Source organism: Cnephaeus nilssonii, assembly GCF_951640355.1.
Source record: "Cnephaeus nilssonii genome assembly, chromosome: 8".
Classification (NCBI taxonomy): domain Eukaryota; kingdom Metazoa; phylum Chordata; class Mammalia; order Chiroptera; family Vespertilionidae; genus Cnephaeus; species Cnephaeus nilssonii.
Window position 1 is genome coordinate 89,699,139 of NC_137079.1, and position 24,179 is coordinate 89,723,317.

The window sequence follows — 24,179 nt, forward strand, 5'->3', positions numbered from 1 at the left end:
CCAAGTCCATGCCCTGCCTCAAGACAAGCAGCATATGAGATATTAATAAAATTAAAAAATAAAATAACTTTACAGAGAGTTAAGCTATACATGGCTATACAAGTATACCCCTGCCACTCTAATTTCTAGTTAAGCATCTTTTGTGTGTTGGTTTATTTCAGGAAAGTATTTAACTTATTAAATGAACTCTGGAAATAATGTAATCAAAATTCATTGTAAAAGCATTAAGGATCATGTTTTTAAAGTGTTCCTTTGGGAATCTAACCCAGGGTTATATAAAACAGGTAAAAGCATGCCTGAAGATGTTCATCACAGTACTGTTTACAATAGCAACAATGGTATCAACTAAAATATCAACAATAGGGGACTGGTTAATTACAATGTTGAATATTATTCAGCCACTGAAGATGGTGGTTTTGCAGACCATATGAACTATGAACATGAGAGGATGACTTTTCTATAATGCTGAATACAAAAAAAAGTTGATACAAAAGAATATATGCAGAATTATCACAACTATGTAAAAACCAGCATAATTTTCAGTGTTGAAATAAAAGTGAAAATTATTCCTTTTTTTTGGCACTTTGAAAACTTATTTTAAAGACTCAGAACTTTGGGAGTAATGGTCAAGGTGGTAAAGAGTCAGATACTGGAAGAGATGGAATTTAACTTCCTGCCCACAGCTGGCTCTGAGCCATCTGGAGCATTTGTAGGGAAAGCCACTGAGACCCCATAGCTGTGGGACTGGTTAAGCTGTCCCCATACCTGGTACAATGTGGCACAGACCACTTCTATCAGAGTAGTAATGGAGAAGCATTTTCTGGTCTGCTCCTTTCTCCAAGCGAAACGATGGTGCATTCATCTCCTAATTAAAAGACACAGCATGTTTTTCCCAGCGGATGCAAGTTGTTTAAATTATGCTTCTTCAGGCTTTGTGAGACAAAAGTACTTATCCATTACAGCACACAGAACTATATTCCACCCCCACCCCTGACTCTTACAAAAACAAAATCTACTATGACCCCTATATGTCAGGAATTTATATTATAGCTAACTCCCTAACCAACTCTACATGCAAGTATGACCTTCATTTTATTATTTTTTTAAAATATATTTTATTGATTTTTTACAGAGAGGAAGGGAGAGGGATAGAGAGCTAGAAACATCGATGAGAGAGAAACATCTATCAGCTGCCTCCTGAACACTCCCTACTGGGTATGTGCCTGCAACCAAGGTACATGCCCTTGACCAGAATCGAACCTGGGATCCTTGAGTCTGCAGGCCGACGCTCTATCCACTGAGCCAAACCGGTTAGGGCTGACCTTCATTTTAAAGAGGAGAAAACTGAGGCTTAGGGCAACTAAAGCTAAATTAATAGGGGGACAACATTTTGACCCTCACGATGCCTTTACACCTATCATGCTGCTGTTTCCCTCACTCCAAGGGTTGCCATGCTTGGTTTATGACCATGTTACCATGGAGATATATCGTCACTCTCAGAAAGATCAGGGGCCCAGAGGAATTTGCAAGTGGAGAAGAGTTTATTTCTTGTTCTGGAAGGATAATGTCCTGTGGAGTGAAAATTTTCACATTTGAAAAATCAAGGATACATCAGCAGAGATCATCTTTCTCCAGGAATAAGCGTTGCCACCCAAGAATGCACCGTGTCATGCTAGACGAATGTCAGGAAATGAGGATGAGGACTCTGTCGGGGGAGAGGGGTCCCTGCTTGATCAGCAGGCAGCTCAGCACCCTGGCTCACAGCTTTTGGTCTGAGTGAAGAAACAGATTGAGGTGCTTTCTTTCTGAGATCTTTGCTCTCTCCCATGGTGGAGTGGATGTGTGGGAGGTGTGTGTGTGTGTGTGTGTGTGTGTGTGTGTGTGTGTGTGTGTGTTGGGAGAGTTGCCAGTTAAAATGAGAAGTTTTCCCCCAAATAATTATTTTATCTTTCCAAAAGTATATACATAGAGATAGTATGTGCTTGTATATATGTATGTATATTTGTATCTTGACAGAATATAAAAAAGATTTGAAGTATCAAATATAAAATTATGTGATTAAACAGGAAATTAAAAGTTATTTTAAAAATTATACCCAAACCCTGCATAGTGGGAAAAATAAAGGAGTATAGAAGGACTACATTAAAAATAGACGAACTCCTGTGACTATTTCCCCCCTCATGTCTCGTTCCCAGCCTAGGCCACTTCCCAGAGATACTTCTCAAAGTTTGTGCATTCAATTCTTCTGATCAGTGTCTCCAACTCTCTGAATAACATAATCATACTGTTATTTCTTGATTAAAATAGGGCTTTATGGAAGTGGAGAAGCAGAGCAAAGAGAAAGTAATGAGAAGCAAACCAGAGCATGGCTTTTGGAGTCAGGCACACCTGGATTTGGGTACTAGCTCAGCTACCACAACCTGGGCGATCTAGAACAGTTACTTGACCATTCTGGACGTCAGTTTTCTCATCTGTGTAGTGGGAAAAGTAAAGGTACCCAATCTTAGGGGTTAAGGTGATAATTCAATGTTTATAAATTAGCCCAATACTTGCCTCATAATTAGCACTCAGTAAAAGTTAACTACAAAACAAGATTAAAAGCACAGTTATAACCAGAAATGAATGCCTGTAAGGGACTGCCAAATTATTAGAAACAGACATAAAGAAAAGCTAACATTATTTTATTTTTACCTAAAAATATAATCTATACAGCTATCAGTTATCATTGCCATGTATTTTATTTCAACTTGCATATGGCAACATTTATGTATTTTATTTCTCTTATGCAAAATATCCTCACTTACCCCTAGAGAAGTTCTATTAACTGCTTCTTTAGCATTGGTTTTGACATATGAAGGAATAACTACCAGAGGAAGGGTAGCAGAAATGGGTATAGAAACAGTAGACTTAGGGATTTCAGAACCTCGATGCCTTTCCCTCTTATCCTAATAGTGACAGTAACATGCTGAGAACAATATATGGAACATAAAGTATATTCCATAATGTTTTTGATGTAATGAATAAATGGAAGAACATATTACTATGTTCTCCAGGACTGTGGCATAAAGTATTAGCCAAATTTTCAGATGAAAGATATGATATTAAAAAGTATTATGAAAGACTATTGAAAGGGTCTAACTATATTTCTTTATATTCTAATTGTAGAACATTGACAGTAAGTTACCATATAAATTATCAGAATGTTAAAACTAGCCATATTGACCGGAGCGAAAAGGAAGGGGAAGGAAGAAAGTCATTAAAAATGGAATGCTCCTTTTGGCCTGATAATGCTGGGGACTTCCACATGTCATCTCTTTAATCAAGACATCACTATGAGGTAGTATTCTCCCCCCCTATTTATTCCATTTTTTCTCTGTGTCTAATGCCTAAGAAAGTGCTTGGCACAAAGTAGGTGCTGAATACATATTTATTCAATAAATAAGTGAAAAAATTGAGGTCCAGAGAGGGCAAATAAGTTCTCTGGAATCACCAGCCAGGTAGTGGCAGTGTCTGACCTTCTAGCCAGGGAGCCTTTCACTCCCTCTAATATATATGTATACACTAGAGGCCCAGTGCACGGGAATCGTGCCTTGGGGGTGGGCGTGGCCTGCAGGGGTCGGCCTGCTGTGGGAGCACTGCTCATCCAGGTCAGCAGAGCAGCTATGGACCCGCCCCCTGAGCAGCTGCTCCCTGGTCCAGCATCTTCCTTCTAGCTGGAGCACTGCCTCTCCAGGGGACCTGGTCGGGGCAGGCCCAGGGACAATAGCTCTGAGAGGCAGGCCACAAACCTGCCTCCCAGCCTCTGAGGTCAGCTCTGTGAGCCCTGTGGCAGCACTGCACGGCCTGTGGGTGTTTAAAGGAGGTGGCCGGGAGCGAGGAGGAGGAGCCTGGGGTGAGGAGGCGAAGATAGCAGCCTGGGTTCCTGCCCGTGGGCCCGGGGTTTGCAGCGGGAGCAGCTGCTCATCCCAGTCAGCTGAGCGGCGCTCCCACTGTGGTAGTGCACTGACCACCAGGGAGCAGCTCCTGAATTGACCGTCTGCCCCCTGGTGGTCAGTGAACGTCATAGCGACTGGTTGACTGGTCATTCTGGTCGCTCCACCGTTCGGTCGCTGGGCTTTTACTGTATAGGATATTTATTTATTTCAGAGAGGAAGGGAGAGAGAAAGACAAAAACATCAATGATGAGACAGAATCATTGATCAGCTGCCTCCTGCATGCACCCCACTGGGGATTGAGGCTGCAACCAGGCATGTACCCTGACCGGGAATTGAACCATGACCTCCTGGTTCATAGGTCAATGCTCAACCACTGAGCCACACTGGCTGGGCACTGTCTCCATTCTTGAGTTGTTCACATTGTAACAATAGGACAGACCCAGCTACTCGTCCTACTAGAAGTCAATTAAGGTTTCTAAGCCTCTTATTCCCTCTCTGGGAACTGGAGGAAATAATACTTTTCCCTTTTAACATCTGTAAGGGTGCACTATGATTATGAGACATTTTAGCATACATTATCTCATTTCATCCTCACAACAGTCCTTTAAGGTGCTTATAAGCTTTAAATACAAAAATGGTTAACTATAAAGGGCCCTAAAGTAAGTATAAACTAATATAAAATAATGAACTATTATTATGATATGTGTAAATATCACTTCATGTTTTCACTAAAGCGTTTTATTTTCTAACACGGAAAAGGGAGTCTAAGTGTTTGAATTTTCGATGATCTCTACAAACAAGAAAACCAAGGCATGAACTCCAGAAGGACATTCCCCAATAGGGAAATTGGTTTGCTAAAACCTCAGGCAGTCACTCCATGGGTTAATTGGAGTTGGATGGTGTCCGATTCTGGCTCTTGGCCCTGTCAAGTCTTTCCTTCTGATACATGAATAAATGAATCTGGCTACAGAAGCTTTTTATCAGCTCCATCAAGGCCAGGAAACCTGAGGAGAAATTTTGCAAATCCACTGAAACCTGGCTGTTTCCCAGCCTTAGTTCCTGTTGTGATCAATCTTCTAGACTTAATTCCAAACCCACACCAGCCCCATTAAACAGGCCCTCCTCCACCACAAAGCTGACCTCTCTAGCTTACCCTTCTTTTAGGGTTGACTGATTTATAAAAATGGTCAACAGCTATACATTTTCCATTTATTTCGCAAGAAAACTCCTCAGTCCCCTGACACCAGGTACCTAGGATTCTGCAGGCCCCTTGCAACCGCCCGCTTTTGGGGGAGGCAGGGAGATGGCCCCGAATGACCCAGAATGCCTACAGGCACTTCTTCTCAGGACCACCAAGACCAGTCTCAGATCACCTTACCTGGTAAGAGAGTGCAAGGTAACTGTGGAGGGCATCTAGGTTTTCAATAAACTCCGTGAGATCTCCTCCCAGTGTCCGTAACATACGGTCATAGCCAGACTTCTTACAGAATTTAAAGAAGTGTTCTCCAAAGAGTTTCAGAATGGCTTCCATGGAGACACCTGAGGAATGCAAAGCAGACCCCAAATTAAAGCATCTGCAAGTGTTTGTTTTCATTATTTCCAAAGAGTTAAACTCCTGGCACTGTGATATGTTGCTGAACTTCTCTCTAAGGCTTTACTTTCCTCACCAGTAAAATGACAATGATAACACAAAGTCTGGAGGAGCTCAGTGCATCCCTGGCTCATTAAACACGAGTCCCCGCTAACTCTACTTGGATCTTTGCCATGCCCCCATGGCAGACATTTCTCTGCAGGCCAGAGGGGCTACAGAGCTGCATAGCCTTGTGATGGCTGAATCCAGAATGAGGTTCACTCTGGCTGGGCAGTGTGTGGCCTCTGCAATTTCTCTGCCACCTCCAGACATCATTAAACACAATGGCCTTTCACCAGGATAAAAAGCGACTTTGGAGGCCCTAACTGGTTTGGCTCAGTGGATAGAGCGTCGGCCTGCAGACTGAAAGGTCCCAGGTTCAATTCCGGTCAAGGGCATGTACCTTGGTTGTGGGCACATCCCCAGTAGGAGGTGTGCAGGAAGCAGCTGATCGATGTTTCTCTCTCATCAATGTTTCTAACTCTCTATCCTTCTCCCTTCCTCTCTGTAAAAAATCAATTATATATATATATATATATATATATATATATATATATATATATATTAAAAAGCTACTTCTGAGAAATAATTAATACTCCAATTAAAAAAATACCAACACACTTATAGTATCCTGATTTACCCAAAAGATGATACCAAATGCATGTAATGACTTCCCTTTTCTCTCTCTTCCTGTCCACACCTGGTCTCCCTTTAAGGTACAGTTTGCACGCCACATCCTCACTAAAGATTTCTCTCAATATCCCAGGACACACTGAATTCTCTCTTCCTGAGTGTTGCATTTTTCTTTCCTTCCCATCTGGATGAGGATTCGGAAGGGCAGTTACCTCTTTCTACACCTTTCTGGGCTGACACACAGCCGGTGCTGATAAGCTCCTGGGGGTGGGTTTGCAGCGTCCTTGGGGCTGCTGCCCTGCCTGCCCTTTTGGAATGAACGGTCTGCCATCGTTTGCTTTGTGGAGAGGCAGTCCGTGTTTTTTAAGAACATTTTTAAATTTCTAAAACACATATTAATCACTGTTATTTTACTAAATGTTTGCCAAAACCTTGCAAGAGAGAAACCTCTATTATCAGGTCCCCTGTTTTACAGGCGAGGCTGTTGATGATGAGAGTCATCTTTGGGAATTGACCCAAATCAACAGAGTTGCAGGGATTCTAACCCCAAATTTGGTTCCTTTTGTGCCGTATCCCACAGCCTCTGAGCAGCAGTCAGAGAAATAAGGGGTCTCCCCTAAGGTAGGGATTGCTGGTGGGTTTTCACCACTGACTCAGGAGACAGGGCATCCACCCATGCTGGTGGCCTATGCATCTGTGGGAGAACGTGCTCTCCTTTACAGTGATGAGTACTGGGTGCTGGGGAAGGTCCGAGAAGCTCAGGTTGATGGGAGACCTGCCGTTCACAATGACCAGCTCCTTGGCTGAACCCTTGAAGGGCCCCCTAGGATGCTGTGACCCGGTCTGGAATTCACAGCCAGGGGCTTCTGGGCCTCTTGAACTATCCACAACCAATTCCTACAGAGATGGCTGGGGGTCAGAGGAGGTCTTTCCAGCCTCTACTTGCTTCCAAAGATTCTGAGCACAGAATCCCTGTAGTGCATTGTCCACAGCAAGATGAATGGGCAAACAGCCATTCTGTATCTGAACAGGATCGACCCCACTAAGTCGGTCTGTTCTTGTCAGAAAGGAGTTATACAAATGTCCCAACAATGTATTAGCCAAGTCTTCTGGATCTAGATAAAGGCCAGGACAGTAGGTGGGAGGTGGTAATGGCCTGTGTTAATAAGGGAACTGAAATCAATTCCACTCAAGTCTTTTCCAATGCTTATGAGTTCTTGGAAGGAGAATTCCTGAAAAGTAAATGGGCAGGTGTGGAATTGTTTCTTGTGTCCTCCTTCCCTTCCTCCTTCCCTGCCAGATCTAACTTGTTCAAGCCGAGGAAAAACAGCCGCTCTGTGTGTGCTGGAGGCTCTGAGCCGGTGCATCCTGTTACCTGCCTGGAGAGCACAGACCCCAGAGGCCCTCCTCCCAGGGACTCCCTCCGAGCGCTGGGCTGTCTGCAAGCCAAGCGAGGTGGTAGGAAGTGACGGCGGTGGCCCTGTGTGGAGAGAGCCTGCTTGACTTTTCTTTTAAGTCTGCACACCCACACAAACCCACGAGGCTGCTTGTTTCAGACCCTGGTTATTTTGCCTCTGGGTGCCTAGCTCCAGTAACGGGAAAGGACATCTGGCTGACAGTGACTGTTCCTGAACGAGGACCTTGGCGTTGGGTGTGGTGTTTTCCATCTGCACTGACCTGAGGCTTCTTCTGGGCTTCTTGGGCAAGAATGCTTGTCTAACAGAGGACAGAAGCCACTTTTTAAACCACACCTGTATTGTGTCTATACAGTTTTACATCAGTGAACTTAGGATTCCATGAGCTCTCTAGTCACAGGGCGTCAGGGATATACAGGAAATGACAAGAAAATGCAAAAGAGAACTGAACACGAGTCATAGGTGTCTTACATCTATTTGACAGTGCAAAGGAGGGTCTATTGCATGCTTAGTGTTCTATCTTTTGTGTAACAAATAAGGGGCAATAAAGAAATATGCATCTATCTGCTTATTTGTACAGAATGAAACACCAGAAGGATAAACCAGGGACTAGTGAGATTGGCTAGCTACAAGGCATTGATGGGGATGAGATGGAAAGGTTAGAAAAAGTGTGGACTGGGTGGGGGGACTGACATTACTCTGAGCACAGCGTTTGAACAGTTCTGGTTTAGTTTATTGTGTTAATGACTCATATACTTAGAGAAAATAAATAAGGTCAATAGGAATAGGGAAAACCCTAAGATGGAATACAAACAGAAACAGATTAACAGAACAATATTTCCACAGAGAAGTTTTGAATAACCTAATTATGCAGAAAAGAAATCAATGCTGTAACATTTGAACACAGTATTTTGACTGCTTTGTCCTCATGCTAAAGACAAAAAGAACTTTAAATAAATATTTAACTGTAGTTAGCGGGCTTTCTTTTCATGTGGTGTGGGTTAGCAATTTTGAAACGACTTTCTGATAATCAAGTATTAGATAATGGGAACCAGGTTTTTCACTGTGTGAGAATAAAGTTAGTTGTGGAAAAGAGAAAACCAGAATGAAACTTGGTGCGGTATAGATTAGGAAATCTACCTTGTAAGACCAAGAGACTGATCTAGTTTTAGACAGATAAATGGATGGATAGATGATAGATAGGTAGATGATAAATATATGATAGATAGGTAGGTAGATAGATAGATAGATAGATAGATAGATAGATAGATAGATGATAGATAGAGAAGGAAGGAAGGTAGGAGAGTGTGTGAAGAATGTGTGTGTGTGTGTGTGTGTGTGTGTGTGTGTGTGTGTGTGTGTGTTTTCAAGGTTCCTTAGGAAAATGTCAAATTTCAGGATTGGGGCAGGGAAAGATAACATCTTGTCATTCCAGAAAGTTTTAAAAAAATGACCAGAGAATAATGAGAACATGTTAAAAGGGCCCAAGAACCAGCTTAGAGGGGCTCCCACTAGCTTAATCATGGAGAACTTGAATACCTAAATCAATACTGTAAAGTAAAGGATTTCAACCTATTTAAAAAATAAGAATGAAGATTTCACGTTGATACAAATAAATAAATGGAGAAGAGGGGGAAATTCTTCCTTATAGTAGAAATTCAACTAATAAATGTAAAAGCAATGATATACTTAGAAAATCCCCATTTGAACACCATCAGACACATTGATTCAGACAAGAATCACCAATGAATAATAAAACCGGGGAAGGAGGAGCTTGAGAAGCCACAAGATATTTACATAGTCTGAAAGTATCTTTTCACAAGATACTAATTACAAAGGGAAAAAGAGTAACTTTACAGTGGAGAACCCTGGCAGATTCCATGCTAACCAAACTATCAAATTTAACGCCAATAATGGGGCAAAATGACATAAAATGCCTCTGATATGTGAAATGAAAAGGACAAAACATCACATCTGTGGTCTTTCTGTGAAGAAAGCATAACCTGAATTGAATCAGAAGGAAATGTCAGGTAATCCTGAACTGAGGGGCATTCTGCCAAACAGTTGACCAGAACTTTCCGAAGGATCAGTATTATAAGACACAAAGAAAGGCTCCGTCCGAGGCCGTCCCAGACTGCAGAAGGCTGAAGAAACGTGACAACGGACATGCTCCAGGTTTTCTTTTGCTCTAAAGAACATCGTTGGGACAATGAGAAAATCTCAGTAAAGTCTGTGATGACATAATGGCACTATATCAACGTGTATTTCCCAAGTTGGATGGTTGTACTGTAGTTATGCAAGAGAATTTTTAGGCATAAAGAGACATCATATCTGTATCATACTGCCAATTCAGAAAAAACATATTATAGGTGTAGATAGAGAGAGAAGGACAGAGCCAATATGGTGAAATGTTAACATCTGGGGAATATAGATGAAGACTATATGGGAATTCTTTGGATTATTCTTGCAAACCTTCTGTGAGTTTGAAATTCTGTCAAAGTGAAACGTTTTTGCTGATTGTCCTGAAGAGACCTTAGGAAATCGAATACAGTAAGACCATGAGGCCACGTTTATCTACAGCCGGCTGAGACCGAGCTGGATGCGGGCCTCTGGAATACTATGAATTCTGTTGGATATAATCAGGGCATTAGGATTATGTTTTAAAATGTCTTTATCTAGCTAGAAACTCATGCTGAAATATTTATGAGTAAAATTAAGGGGAACCTGAGCTCATTCCAGAAAAAAACAAAACCAGAAAAAGGGTGGGGGGACCAGAGAAATAAGACAAGATGGGAAAATATTAATTTCTGGGTGAAGGACACATGGGCTTCGATACACAATTCTCTCTACTTTTGTATACGTGTGACACATTCTATTAAAAAGTGTTTGTTTGTGTGTGTTTTAATAGAAGACTTCTTTGTTGGCAAGAAAATAATTGCCACAAAAAGGTATGGAAACTTCTAAAAAACTTTTCAATTACAATGATGTATCAACTCGAACTTTCTGACTTAGCAGGCTTGGCTCTTCTGTATCATCAGGAGTGTTTACTTCTTGATGGGTGACAGCTCAAGGGACTGGAAACAGCAGGGTGGGCTGTCCGGGGCAGGAGGAGAAGATACTGCTAAACCCTGAATGAGGGGGAACGGGCATTGGACTGCCACTGAGCCGCAGCTGCCCCACGCATGGCCTCCTGGGCAAAGGATCCTGTGACCTGCTCGGGCTGGACTTCCCAAGACCTCTGCCCACCTCCCGTCACCCAGATCCAACAACAACAACATCCCTCCTGGTGCCCACCTCAGGCACCCGGAAAAGCATGTGCTCGTCCACAGGGCAGGGAAGTGTGTGCTGTGCACTTTGGAAAGTTTTCCATTGGAAGTGAGTAATTTTTTTTCCAAGTTTTAGTATCCAAGGGAATAAGCTTCAGATATCTGGAGAAAGCCATTCATCTGGCGTGCTCTCCTCCTCAAAGGGTGTCACTTAAGCCAGGCATGAGGTAATAAATGGGGAGATCTTTGTGAGTAGGAGAAAGAGGAGTTTAAGGGAAGGAGAGGAATAGCAACCACGTTGATGCCAGAGGTTGCAAGGAGGGAACAGACGCTACGTTGGGAGCATTGGGTTTCAGGTGTGGCAGAAGTTCATCAGGCACAGAGAAAAGCCGCTGGGAAATGAGTAAGGCGGCTCAGGCGGGAGGAGTCCCACTTACGCCTGGGAGATGAGCTGTCTGCTTCCCGGCAAACTCGGGAACAGAGAAGTCAGCCTACCAAGGACCAGAGCACAGGGACAGGAGTCCACGGGAGGGCGGGGAGGGGGACAGGGTGAGGGACTACTTGGTTGAGCACCCACTCTGTGTTAGGCAGTTTGCTCACATTATTGGATTCAATCTTTACAACCGCCCTCTGAGTGGGTGTGCTGGGGGTGTCACTGCTGTTTGGCCAACGGGGAACCTGCCCGTGTGACATTACTAGGAGACCTTACAGCCAGGGGGCTCATGCAGGTCTGTCTGATTCCAGAGCCATTTCTAGAGATCTCATCTCCCCCCCTCCCACCCCCCGCCCGGTCATTTTTCAGTTGGTCACGTGGCCTGGGGGTCTAGGAAAGGTCAAATATTCTAATGCCGGATCTCAGGACTGGGTAAGGTTTATGCTGTTCCTCTTATTTCTAAAGAGGTAGTTGCCGAGACGCTTGTTGGCCTTTGCTGGTAGCTGCCTGTTGAAATGCGTTTTGCTATGGGTTTCTTAGCAGGCGACGTGGAGACTGACACCGCTGGGCCAAAAGGCTGCTGTGTGTTGTCACTTCAGATCGCTAATAACCCACTTATACACGAAGTAGGCACTTATTCACATACAGAACAAGTCGTTATGCGGTGCGCAAGCTCCATCCGGTCCCAGCCTGAGCTATGCCAATTAGGAAGCACAGAGCTGTGCAGGGGCGTCTGGAGGACTCGCAGCAATGGCTGCAGGTAAGTGGCCTCCTGGAGCCACTTGGAAGGCAGGGCATCAACTTGTGCGAACTGAGCATGCTGTTTTATATATATATATATATATATATATATATATATATATATATATATATATATATGAGACAAAATCACCTAATTTTGAATCCCAGCTTTTAATTTGAAAGATGCACTCACCATGCTTATGTACCCTTTCATGTACGGGCCAACCCATGTTATTGAGATAAACAACAAGAAGAAAATACCCTTCTAATTTTCCACTAGACAGAGAGAAATCATAGTGATGTGCTTTGGCTTTTGGTAGGAAGGTAATATGGGTCAGCCCAACACTGGTCTACCAACTCGCCACCTCTCAATGTACCGGCTGGTTTGGAACTGGGAGCAGTAGGGCAGGTGTGATGGCAGCTCACCGCTGAAGGTCCTGCACACGCCACACAGTGTCCGCCAGCACACAGCCACACAAATGGCCTGGGCATGATGTTAGGCATACGTATGTAGCAGTTCTTTCTGGAGATCTAAAAACTTAGAGTTTCCGTACAAGTCTGCTCGGGCTATTATAACAAAACTCTAGGCTGGTGGCTTAAGAACAGAAGTTTATCTCCTCACAGTTCCTCACAGGAGGCTGAGGCCCAAGATTAAGGTGTCAGCAGGGCAGGGTCTAGTGAGAGCCCCCTTCCTGGCTTCACCGTGTCCTCACACGGGTGGGGGATGGAGAGCTAGATGGGGCTAACTCTGGTGTGTCTTCCTCTAAGGGCAATAATCCTCTCAGAAGGGCCCCACCCTCATCACCACATCTGAACCTAATTATTTCCCCAAGGCCCTATTGCCAAATACCATCACATTGGGGGTTAGAGTTTCCACATAGGAATTTTTTCTGAAGTGGAAGGATGGGGGTGGAGCACACATAATTCAGTCCAGAATAGTGCTTAATAAAATGAGATTTTTAAAAATGTTTTTTATTGATTTTTTTTTTTAGAGAGAGAGTGAGGGTGAAGAGGAGAGAGAGACAGAAAGACATTTGCCTCCCACATGCACCGCTACTGGGGAATGAGCCCACAATCTGGGTATGTGCCCTGACAGGGAATTGAACTGGAGACCTTTTGGTGCATGGGACGATGCTCAACCACCTGAGCTGCACTGGCCAAGGCTAAATGATTTTTTTTAAATCTTGAAAAAGATCTGGGTGTTACAAGATCCATTCTCTAGAGCATAAAATGACAAAACATTTTTAGTAAAGGGCAGACAATAAAATTTTTCAGTTCTGCAGTCATATGCTCTCTGCAACAACTACTCAATGCTGCTGTTATAGTGCAAAGCAGCCACAGACAATATGCGTACCTGAGTTCCAATAAAACTTGATGTACAAAACAGACAGGGGGCCAGGACTAGCCCATGGATTGTATGTAGTTTGCTGACTAGTGCTCAGAGGACTGGGAACATTATTTCGTAGTACTGTCATGTAAGGCGAACAGCAAAACGTGTCTCTACTTTTAAGGGACAACAGCCGGAAGTTCAAAATATGTCTCCCCTTCAGAGCCACCATTCGGTTCACACTTGCTGAGCACCTGCTGTGTGTCCTGCATGTTGCTAAATGACTTTTACTTGCCACCTGATTTAATCCACTCCTTCCCATGACCCTTTGAGGTAAGTATTATTCCTTTTGGAGAAGGAGATCAACTCTCAGTGAAATTTGCTCACTGGCCAAGGTCACCCAGCTGGCATGACAGGGCAGGATTCCAGTCCTCGTGCTCATTCTAGTTGTAGCAAGAGGCCCTTCAGCAGAGGCTCGGAACCAAACCGAGACGTGATGCTGCTGGGACTCATTGAAACAAAATCAGGAAAAGACTGAAGTTGGGTTTGCTTCCACCACCCGGTCCAAGTTTCATTGCTCTTTTATTTTCTAAACTCTGAAAACTCTAGCTTTTCTGGTCAAGTCTCAATAGTCGCCTCTCGGCACAGAATTCCCACCTCAGGGTTTGTATTCTTCCTGGGAAGGAAAGGAACCGGGTGCTCCTCCCACTTTGCTGGAAGAAAGGAGGCAATTGTCAGCATTGGGATGTCCCTTGGGGCCAGCAGCTCTCACTAGCGCCCATCCCTGCAGGACTGCGGCAGGAGGGCCGGCGCCTAGGCCTTGTGCAGGGGGGTAGTGCACATTAGCAGAAGGGAGAGGTCAAGTGGTCTTCCTGTTGGATTATCAAAAGCATATTTAACATCATAGCCTGTTTTAAAGGTTTTAAAAAGTGATGTTTAAGGAAGTAAACCACAGACTCTCTGGCAGGTGTGTTAAAACCGGAGGGCCGAGAGGTAACACTCTGGTGCTGCTACGTCTGTAGCAGGAAGGCTGCTGCTTAGAAGCTGAGCTGAGCCTAGAGCTGGGGGCAGCACAGCGCTATAAAGAGCACACACCTGGGGTGCGACTCCTGCATGAAACCCCAACTCCACCTGCCACTTGGTAGCCGGGGTTCCACACAAGCCTACCCTCTACCCTTAGCATCAGCAGAATGGGTGACAAAGGGGTCTGGGAGCCCCCAAATAGGCTGGCCAGGGAAGGGGTGGGATTTGCAGGTACCACAGACACTACCTGGGCCCTGGCCCACTTTTTCCTGGAAACTCTCTCTGTGAGTCTCTTCGAAAGGAGGAGTGGGCAGAGGATGCCAACCTGCGACTGTTGGGAGGCCATCGGAGCCCTGACTACAAACTGCCTGTGTCCTCCCTCAAAGGGTCACACTGGCTCTCGGAGGCATTGAGAGATGTTGCCATTCACGGAGCATGAGTTTCACAGCTGCAGGAACAAATGAACGTTTCACTCCCTGTGCTTTATCTCCGGCCTCAGACTCGGCCTTGTCTCCGTCTACTAGGAGTGCAGGAGCTGAATGACAAGGGGCTAATGCACATCTGGTCAGAAGTTAATCACCAGCTGGTACCCCAGGTTTCTCATAACTCCAGGCACCTCTGGCCCCTGCTTGGCTCTGTGGCTCCAAGACAGACCGGAATGACCTAATGATCCTGGCGCAGCAGGGGACCTCGCCCCTTGCTGAAGAGGATCTGTGATCGCACACATCCGGTTTCTTAAGCCTCAATGACTTCCCGCTGCAGGCTGCCTGGCCCTCATGGCTTAGCATTAGCTAGCTGCTTTTAAGCACACCTGGTGGGCTGCCTTTATCCTGTGACCCCCCCCTCAGGAACTGCTCCTGAGGACAGCAGGCCAATTTACTGGCTCTCAGAGTCACCATGAAAACCAGCCGGAAACCACAGCTCCTACTGCCTAACCCTAAGGTGCACAGGAACCAGATTGAAGGCTCTCCTCTCCCGGCCGCCCCCAAACTTCCAACAATTCTCCCCAGGGTCCCAGGTGCTAGGCAAGGATGCTGATGCCGTGCTCACCTGCAATAATCCCTAAAAGCTTTCTCCCTATGACCCAAGGCCACCCTGCCTGTGAGGAAGGGGCAAGAGAATTTCAACCAGGACTGAAAGTGGCATGTTGTCAAAGAGCCTGGGAGTGGCGGGAGGCTTCCTCTGCTCTGTGCACGCAGATCCCTAGAGCCTCGGACAGCAAGGCCGCCCTCCCCGCCTCCCTCGCCAGGCCCCGCTCAGGTGTGCTCAGGGCTGGTGAGAAGGAAGGATAAAGGAAAGGAGGGTGTAAGGCTGAATAGTGTTCTCCTAAAACCCATGTCCATCAGGAACCTCCAAATGTCTCCTTATTTGGAATTGGGGTCTTTGCAGATCTAACTAGTTAAAATGAAGATAAGCTCATAGTGGACTATGGTGGCCCCTAAATCCAATGATGTGTTCTTAGAAGAAAGCTCTGTGAAGACACAGAAAAGAGGGTGATATGAAGATGAGGCAGAGATGGGAGTAGTGCAACTGTAACCTAGGACTGCCAGTGGCCACCTGAAGCCAGGTGAGTCCTTGGCAGAGCGTCATCTCCCTCAGAGCCTCCAGAAGGAATCAACCCTGATGATGCCTTGATTTTGTACTTCTGCCCCCACAACTGTGAGAGAATAAATTTCTGTTGTTTGAAGCCACCTAACTTGTGCTACTTTGTTGTGGCAGCCCTAGGAAATTAATACAAAGGGAAGGAAGAAAATATGTTTTTCACAGCTTATTATATGCCAGATGCCACATTTGACATATTCACGTGCATTACCTCATTTAAACCTCAAAACAACTCTGAAGGATAAATATTATCCTTACTATTCTCATTTAACCAATGAAAAACTTTCACTGAGTAAATAACTTGTCTCGGGTCATTAAACTAGAAAGAGGCAGAGCTAAATTCTCTCTTTGTCCTGTTCCTCTTCCCCTCAGAGCCTAGAAAGGGAGCAAGTTAGTGTAACAAGCCATCTTTTGCTAACACATCCTTGGGAGAGATCATTCTGATATTACATATGCATTGCAAGTAGGGCCATCCACACATGGTCCTCCCGTTATGGCCCTGTCAGTGGCATTTTAGTGTCCATGGGTGAGCGGATGCGGAGAAGGGCCCTCCACCCCTACAAAGCACACCATGTCCATTTCCGAATAAACATGAGTGGGGTTGGCATAACAAGATTCTCAATGCTGTTCCTCCTGACACCCAGAGATAATCATGACTAGTCATTGCAAAGGTATTGCGACACCTGTCAAAGTCAACATCAAGGTCAAATAAGATGGCGGTGGTGCAGATGATGAAACTCAGGACGTTCACAATTCTTGTCCCTAAGAAGCCTCAGGCTGTTCAAGTGGAAAGGATAATATATGAGCCCTGTAATGGGTTAAATAGTGTCCCTCAAAAATTCATGACCACCCAGAACCTATGACTGTGACCTTATTTGGAAATTGGGTCTTTGTAGATGTAATCAAATTAAGACGAGGTCATACTTGATTAGCATGGGCCCAGAATCCAATATAACTGGAGTCTTTATAAGAAGAGGGAGGTTTGGACATACAAACATGAACACCCGGGGAGAAGCCGGCCATGTGAAGGGGGAAGCAGAGGTTGGAGTTGTGCTGCACAAGGAACACCTGGGCACACCAGGACCTGGCAGAGGAAAGGCCCTGCCCTAGAGCCTCAGAGGTAGCACAGCCCTGCCAGCAACCTGAGTTTGGACTTCCGGTCCCTGAGCGATGAGATAATAAATTGCCATTGTTTTAAGCCACCCAGTCTGTGGTACAGTCGGTCCTCATTATTTTCAGATTCTGTATTTGCAAACTTATCTACTTGCTAAAATGTATTTGTAACCCCAAAATCAGCACTCTCAGAGGTTTCATAGTCATTCTTGGACATGTACATGGACGAGAAAAATTTGAGTTGCCCAACACATGTTTCTAGCTAAGGTCAAACAAGGCGATTCACTACATTCTTGTTTCAGTTCTCATACGATAAACAAGTGACCCTTTTTTTACAATCTATTTAGTGCTACATTCCCGCATTTATATCCTTTTTGTTGGTGATTCAAATGCCCCCAAGTATAGTGCTGAAGTGCTGTCTAATGCTCTTCAGTGTGAGCAGGCTGTGAAGTGTCTTACAAGGAAAATGTGGAGAGCAGATAAACTTCATTCAGGCATGAGTTACAATACTGTTGGCTGTGAGTGAGTCCAATGTTAATGAATAACAATATATATTAAATAAGGGCTCTTTAAACAGAAACACACAAAAAACAAGGTTTTAACCTTTTGCACTCAGATGTCGAGTGTGACTCGACACGGTTAGCATCGGTAGCAGCTCGTATGTTCAATTGTATTGAATGTATCAATAATTTGAAATATAAAAAAATCCAAATAAATAAGTTTGTATGAAAAGAAACTCCAGTTTTTTATTCTACTGCCGCACTTTGTAAAATCTGGGGTATTTAAAAAATTAAATCCCGAGTAGAATAAAGGAATCGAGAAAAAAGCAAGCGAGTGCAAAGGGATATGTTTATCAGTTGATGAAAAAATGTTGTGAGCAGAGGTTCCCAGGAACCTAGCTCTACATTTCCTCCAAGAGCAATGGTTGAGTATTTGCTAATTCAGTATTCTGAAGACTTTATAGAACAGAACTACATGAAATAATGAGAACTGATTGTACTTTCTTACAGCAACCTAGGAAACCAAAACAGGTCCATTTCATACTCACCCAGAATCTTGCAGACCTCTTGGATGAGATTAATGGTGATGATGTCATCATACACTGTGTACGTCATGAAGGCATCTTGCACTGCAGTAGAAGCTCTGAAAGATAAGTTACGGTGCAATAAAAACCCAGCAGCTGGAGCTTTGCCCCAGTAATACATCTACTGACCTAGCAAGATATAACATAGCAAGAGCGCTCCTGATCATAAGGAATGTAAGACAGTGGGGTGATTGGCTATAAATTTCTCCAAGAAGCCTTCCCTGGACCCCAGTTTGGTCAAGAGCTCCCTTCTCAAATACCCAGAGTAGGCTATGTGTTTACCAACCTAAGTCAAGATTCTTGATCTTACCCCCTAGGCGGAGCTCCTTGAGCATGGGCACTGGGGCTTATTTTTATCTTTGAACCTCCAGCAAGTGGTGCTGTGCTTGGCACATGTAAGAACCTAATACATGGTAGTGAACTTGGAACTCAGTGGTCTTGGAGCCTTGTTCTCTGAAGCAGGCAGAGCCACTGCTTGAGAACCTCACTATTTTAACCATGTGGTTGTCTAGTTAGTAGAAGTTACTTTGGTCTTGCAACAGCTAACCAAACCTGGTGAAAAGAGGCTTAACCTGGTAGTCAGAAATCTTGCACACCTGGCTTGGTCCTTGTATGAACCATTAAACTATAAATAGCAATTTAGTTAATCCCAGGGGAAGGAGGCTGTGCAGGCAATGCTTTCCTGAGAAAGGGAGGTTTGACTGACACTGATGGATGGGTAAGCAAAGAAGAACATTCTGGACTGAAAGAATAGGCTCCAAGGCAGCATAGAGAATGAAGACTAGAAAACAGTACAGAACATTTGAGTTCATGCCAGAAGAACACATCATGGAATCCCAGAAATGGGAGAGTTGTAGAATTTCCTAATTGTTCAATTTCCACCCTATACTATCTCTGGCTACTGGTCTTCCAGTTGCCTCTTGAATGCTTCCAGTGACAAGAAGTTCACGCCTCTGCAAAGCAGCACATCCCATTTCTAAACCGTTCTCTTTGATAGAAAGTTCCTTCTTATGTTGAACTAAAACCTACTTCTGGGCCCCAAAAATACCTTCTATTTGTTGAGCATCTCCTTTGGCCAAGAGATGACAGATTATTTCTGATTGTCCTGTTTACTATTGAGGAAACTGATGCTCAGGAAGTTTAAGCGTCTTACCAGGACCACCCAGTGGACAAGAGAAAGATCTGGACTCTGTGCTCCATAGCCCATATAATGCCTGCATTTGCCACTGCAATTTCACTGATCGGTCCCAGTCTGCCCTCCAGGGAAATGCAGACCCACCTCCAGATATTAAGCCCTCTAATATCTGAAGATACTTATTCATTCTTAAGTCTTTACTTTTTTTCTGGGCTAAACACTCCTTTATCTTTCTGGAATTCATCTTCCTCACTGTAAAATGGAAAAATAATACCTGTCCCACATTTCTGACAGGAGCATTGATGAGGATAAAATAGGTTAACTGACATGAAAGAGCTCCGAGAAAGTGAGGGGCACACACACATAGGCAAGGAGGAGCCACAGTGATGACGAGGACATCACTGAACCAGATGCTCTCTGGGTTTGCCTCCACCTCAAGAATTCCCGTTTTGGTCCAAGTCTCTACAGAGAGTCTCTAAGCATCGTCAGGTGCAGCTGTTCAGAGAAGCTGACTGTGGCCCAGGGAAGATGGGGGGGGTGCAGTTAACCACCATCACTCACTTAAGTGGGGTGCTCTCGCCATGTTGGTATCACCCTCCACCCACATCCCCGGGCCTGCAGGCCTGTGTGACAACACATGCCCTCCTTCTGGGCCTAGGAGCAAAATAGAAACATAATGGGCAAGACCCAGGTTTAAACTTGACATGTCATAATGTGCTCTGAAGTACCCAGAAGGAGTGTTTCATCTCCAGGACCCTTGGAAACGTAACAAACTCTGTGGCACTCCCCAGGCCTCTGGTGGGAGCATACGTTCATCCTCGCCTGGGGCTGGCGGCCTCTTCTTCCCTGTAAGCTGCACTGATGACACTCTAGTGTCAAATATTTCATTGGTTTGTATATAGGTTGCACGTTTCTGGGATGCCAGACAAGCCCAGACTATTATAGTTACACAGGCCTTGTATATTTATTGATCTTCATGATCTTGCATATGACACTTCCCACAGAGTCTGTGCACACTTGCATATACAGTCATTCAAGCTGTTTCTTAGAACAATATGTTCACCAAGATTTAAAAAAAATAAACCAATAGGTATCTTTCTAATGAGATAGCCATGCCTGTGATAAGAAGAAGGGAAGAAAAAAAAAATGACCATCAGAAAACATTTTGAAGAGATTAGGGGTTGGAAAAAGCAACAAATGTGGGAAATAAAGATAGAGTTAGATGTTTCCAGCTCACACAAAGAGGAGTGCATTTCATGTAACATGAAAAATGTCAACCACATAGGTGGTCATATATACACAAAGTTAGGAGATGTAGCGAATCAATATTTAACTGGAATCGTCAGCAATTAAATGTATGTTCTCCTTTAGTTAGTTCCAACTAGTAAGATCCAAAATATCTGGGCAGGAAACTAATGCCAGATGCCTGTTCCAGAATAACTTGGGAAGCAAAATAAACATACAGGTTCCTGGAAATTGATATATCTTTAACCACTGTCTCAGATGACTCCCCAGGTCTGGAGAACACTTCTAAGATTTAATCTGACAAAGCAACAAATTAAAAATTACAGATCTTATTACATTGTTCAACATTACCAAACTGATGTAATGGTTTCTAAGAGTCTGGAGTGCGCCATAAAATCCGCAGGAAAATAAATAGCACTTTGTAGCAAGTTGCAGGCCAAGAAAATGGACCAATTCCAAGCTATGGGCAATTGTTCCTTCAAGAGCCCCCTTCTGGTAGGTAGGCAATTCATGTAACACACTTGTGTGTCACCGTGTGACTCAAAGTGTAGCTGGTGAGGTCCTGGCAGTTGAAGGCTTGGCCTGGTGTCATGACCATCTGGTATTTAGAAGCACTGATGATCATTCTAGGCAGTCCTCCCGTGGGCTCCTCCAGCTCCCCAAGACTTTCATCCAGCCATCTCCCCTATCCATTCTACCTAAAGTGCCTGAGATGGGCCATGTCATTTCCTTCCTCCCAACCTTCCCACAACTCTCCCTCCGTGGGAAGGGCCCTCACTCCCTCTTATCTGGCTAACTTCTGTTCCTCCTTCCCAACTCAACCTAAGAATCACCAACTTGAGCGGTTGTTCAGAGCCACAGTCAGATTCAGGCATCTCCCTTCTGAGCGCCTGAGCCTTCCCAAATGTATGTCTTAGTTCTGAATGCACATGTAACCTTTGATTTACCTGTCCACATGCTTCTTAGACAACAGAGTCCCAAGGGGGAGGAAAATGTCATTTGCTTTTACATCTTCAATACCTCGTATTTTAACTGGGACACAATAGGAGCCTGATAGATATTTATAAGAGAATTTAGAAGCTGTGAGAGACATAATTAGTTTTGATTGATTTCAGAGAGGAAAGAAGAGGGCATAGAGAGAAACATCAATGATGAGAGAGAATCATTGATTGGCTGCCTCCTGCATGCCCCCTACTGAGGACTGAGCCTGAAAACCAGGCATGTGCCCTGAACTGGGAATCGAACCATGACCTCCTGGTTCATAGGTTGATGCTCAACAAACTGAGCCACACTGGCCAGTGCATGGGACCTAACTAGACAGAGGCGTACATGTTCACTGTGTGTGGGTTAAAAGATCTGGGAGTGCATCCTGGCTCTACCACAATCGAGATAAAGGACTTAAAACAAATCTCACGGTGCTTCCATTTCTTCATCTTTAAAATAATAGTATTAGGTTAGGTCATTGTTTCCATGGAAATATTTATGTACAATCTCCCCTTAAGCTCCCTCCATTCTCCCCAGACAACACAATGTGATTTGCTGAGAAAAACACTGGCACTTAAACCAGCAGTTCTCAAGGTGTGTTCCATGGAACCTCTGGAAGTCCCAAAGATGCTTTTAGGTGTCCATGAGGTCAAACGATTTTCATAATAAATTAAGGCATTTGTCTTTTTTACTGATTAATATTGCACTAGTTGTGCAAAAAAACATTGGTGGGTAAAACGGTTGGTGCCTCAGCGTAAACCAAGGCAGTTGGCGCTGCTCTGTACTAAGCAAGCTTTGTAATCTTCACTGCCCCACCTTCGCAGTAAAAAATAAAATAAACATGCTAGTTTCACTTCAGATTGTCTTTAATGAAGCGGTAACAATTGCCAACTTTATTAACGCTGGCCCTGAGTACAATCTTTTGAATAATCCGTGTAACGACACGAGAAGTCCGCATCCAGCCCTTGCGCTGTGCAGGCCACGGATGGCCACCTCAAGGAAAAGCACCCCCACGAGTGATTTTCTGAGCTGAGTTAGCCCCTGTTTTCACGGGACATCACTTTCTATTTGAAAGAATCACTGACAGATGAACAACGGTTATTCAGACTTTGATATTTGGTAGACATTTTTCTTTAAAAAAAAAGAACAAACTTAGCTTGTCATTCAAAGAAAATAACTGACAGAATTTGTTGCCAATGAGAAAAATCAAGCTTTTGAGTGAAAACTAGAATTTTGTAAAATTTGCATCAGCTACTGTGAGCTCATTAGCTTCTCAATTCTTAGAGGCTTTGATGAGATCGTGGTTTGATAGTGTATAATGTATTATGTCAAAATTCATAAGATCTGCAAAACTCAGCGAGTCAATATTTTCCAAATGACTAATACACGATACTAAGAAAGGACAGTAAAAAGTTCATTGCAGAGTGTAACAAGGCCACGGGCTTTCCGCGTAGGAGTGTATGACAAAAGTCATTGCTGTGGTCCCACACTCAACACTGTAACTGATCCCTGAGAAACTACCACAGGCGGAGCTTTTATGGGATTTAAAAGAATTTCCACAATTATCTGAAACGAGTATTAAGTACTTCCTCCTACTATATATTATGCACATAGTTCAACGAAAAACCAGAGATCACAACAGGGCACAGAAAATAAAACGTTGCTATCTTCTAGTAAGTCAAGCATTGACGAGATTTGCAAAATGTAAAACAGTGTCACGCTCCTCAACTAATTTTTTAATTTGAATAATAGTTATTTTTCAAAAAAGTATGTTATTTATGCCGACATGCAATGGGTTTGTTATTGTTATTTTTAGATGAATTAATGAATAACCATTTTAAAATTTCTCAGTTTTAATTTCTAATATAGTGAATTTCAATAGCTGAAAGCTCTTTGGGATCTTCAATAACCTTTAAGAGCAGAAAGGCTTCCTAAACCCAAAATGTCTTGAGAACTTCTCATTTAAACCCAGCGTGAATCAGATGTACTTTGGAAGCTAATGAAGCTAAGGCTTTGGGGCAAGAAGCAGCCCTGCCCAGCCCCCTCTCCTTTGGAGCCATCTGCAGCCTGGGGGCTCACCCTGAATGCCCCGATGGTTCCTGGGTGCCTGTGGGAGGGCCTGCAGGCCACCCTGCCCCCAGAGCCATTTCTCTCCATAGATTCAGCAAGCATCCAGATCTTAATACGAGCTCCCCAAAAGCCATCCGAAGGAGAGGCTGCAATTCTCTGATTCCCAGAGAACTTGCCCAAATGTAGCAGCAGGAGGGGGCACAGGTGTGAGACATGCAGGGGGAGATTAAGGGCTGGTGTTCTCCTAGGATTTGCCAGTGGAGAGAAGCATACCTCTGGGAACTGCTGGGAACGTTGTAGATGTGCTGAAAGAAATGTGTCTACGCTATCAATAAAAATACAACACAATAAAAACAATTTTTAGCCAACCATGTTAGAGGAATATTCATTCTATTCTCTTTGTGAAAAAAAAAAATGATCTTATTAAATCATTGTCATCAGAATGAGTAAACCAAAAGCAGCCAAATATGCAGAAAAAATACCATAAAAGTGAGTCGGATAGCTAAATAGTGATAGTAATAGCAAATAAATGTTACCTTTAGA

The 24,179-nt window shown here is 43.9% G+C and overlaps 1 protein-coding gene across 1 annotated transcript in view; it reads right to left on the reverse strand.

Moving 5' to 3' along the window:
* LOC307104439 (guanylate cyclase soluble subunit beta-2-like) overlaps positions 1–18,248 on the reverse strand; it is a gene marked incomplete at its 3' end in the record, with an annotated part of 53,054 nt that extends 34,806 nt beyond the window's left edge. Inside the window, exons 1-3 of the mRNA XM_079779351.1 lie at positions 18,167–18,248; positions 5,314–5,474; positions 766–865 (exon numbers count right to left, since the gene is read on the reverse strand). Coding sequence (XP_079635477.1) covers positions 766–865; positions 5,314–5,474; positions 18,167–18,233 — 328 coding nt within the window. The 5' untranslated portion in view covers positions 18,234–18,248. The remainder of the gene's footprint in view (positions 1–765; positions 866–5,313; positions 5,475–18,166) is intronic.
* Positions 18,249–24,179: the final 5,931 nt, after the last annotated feature.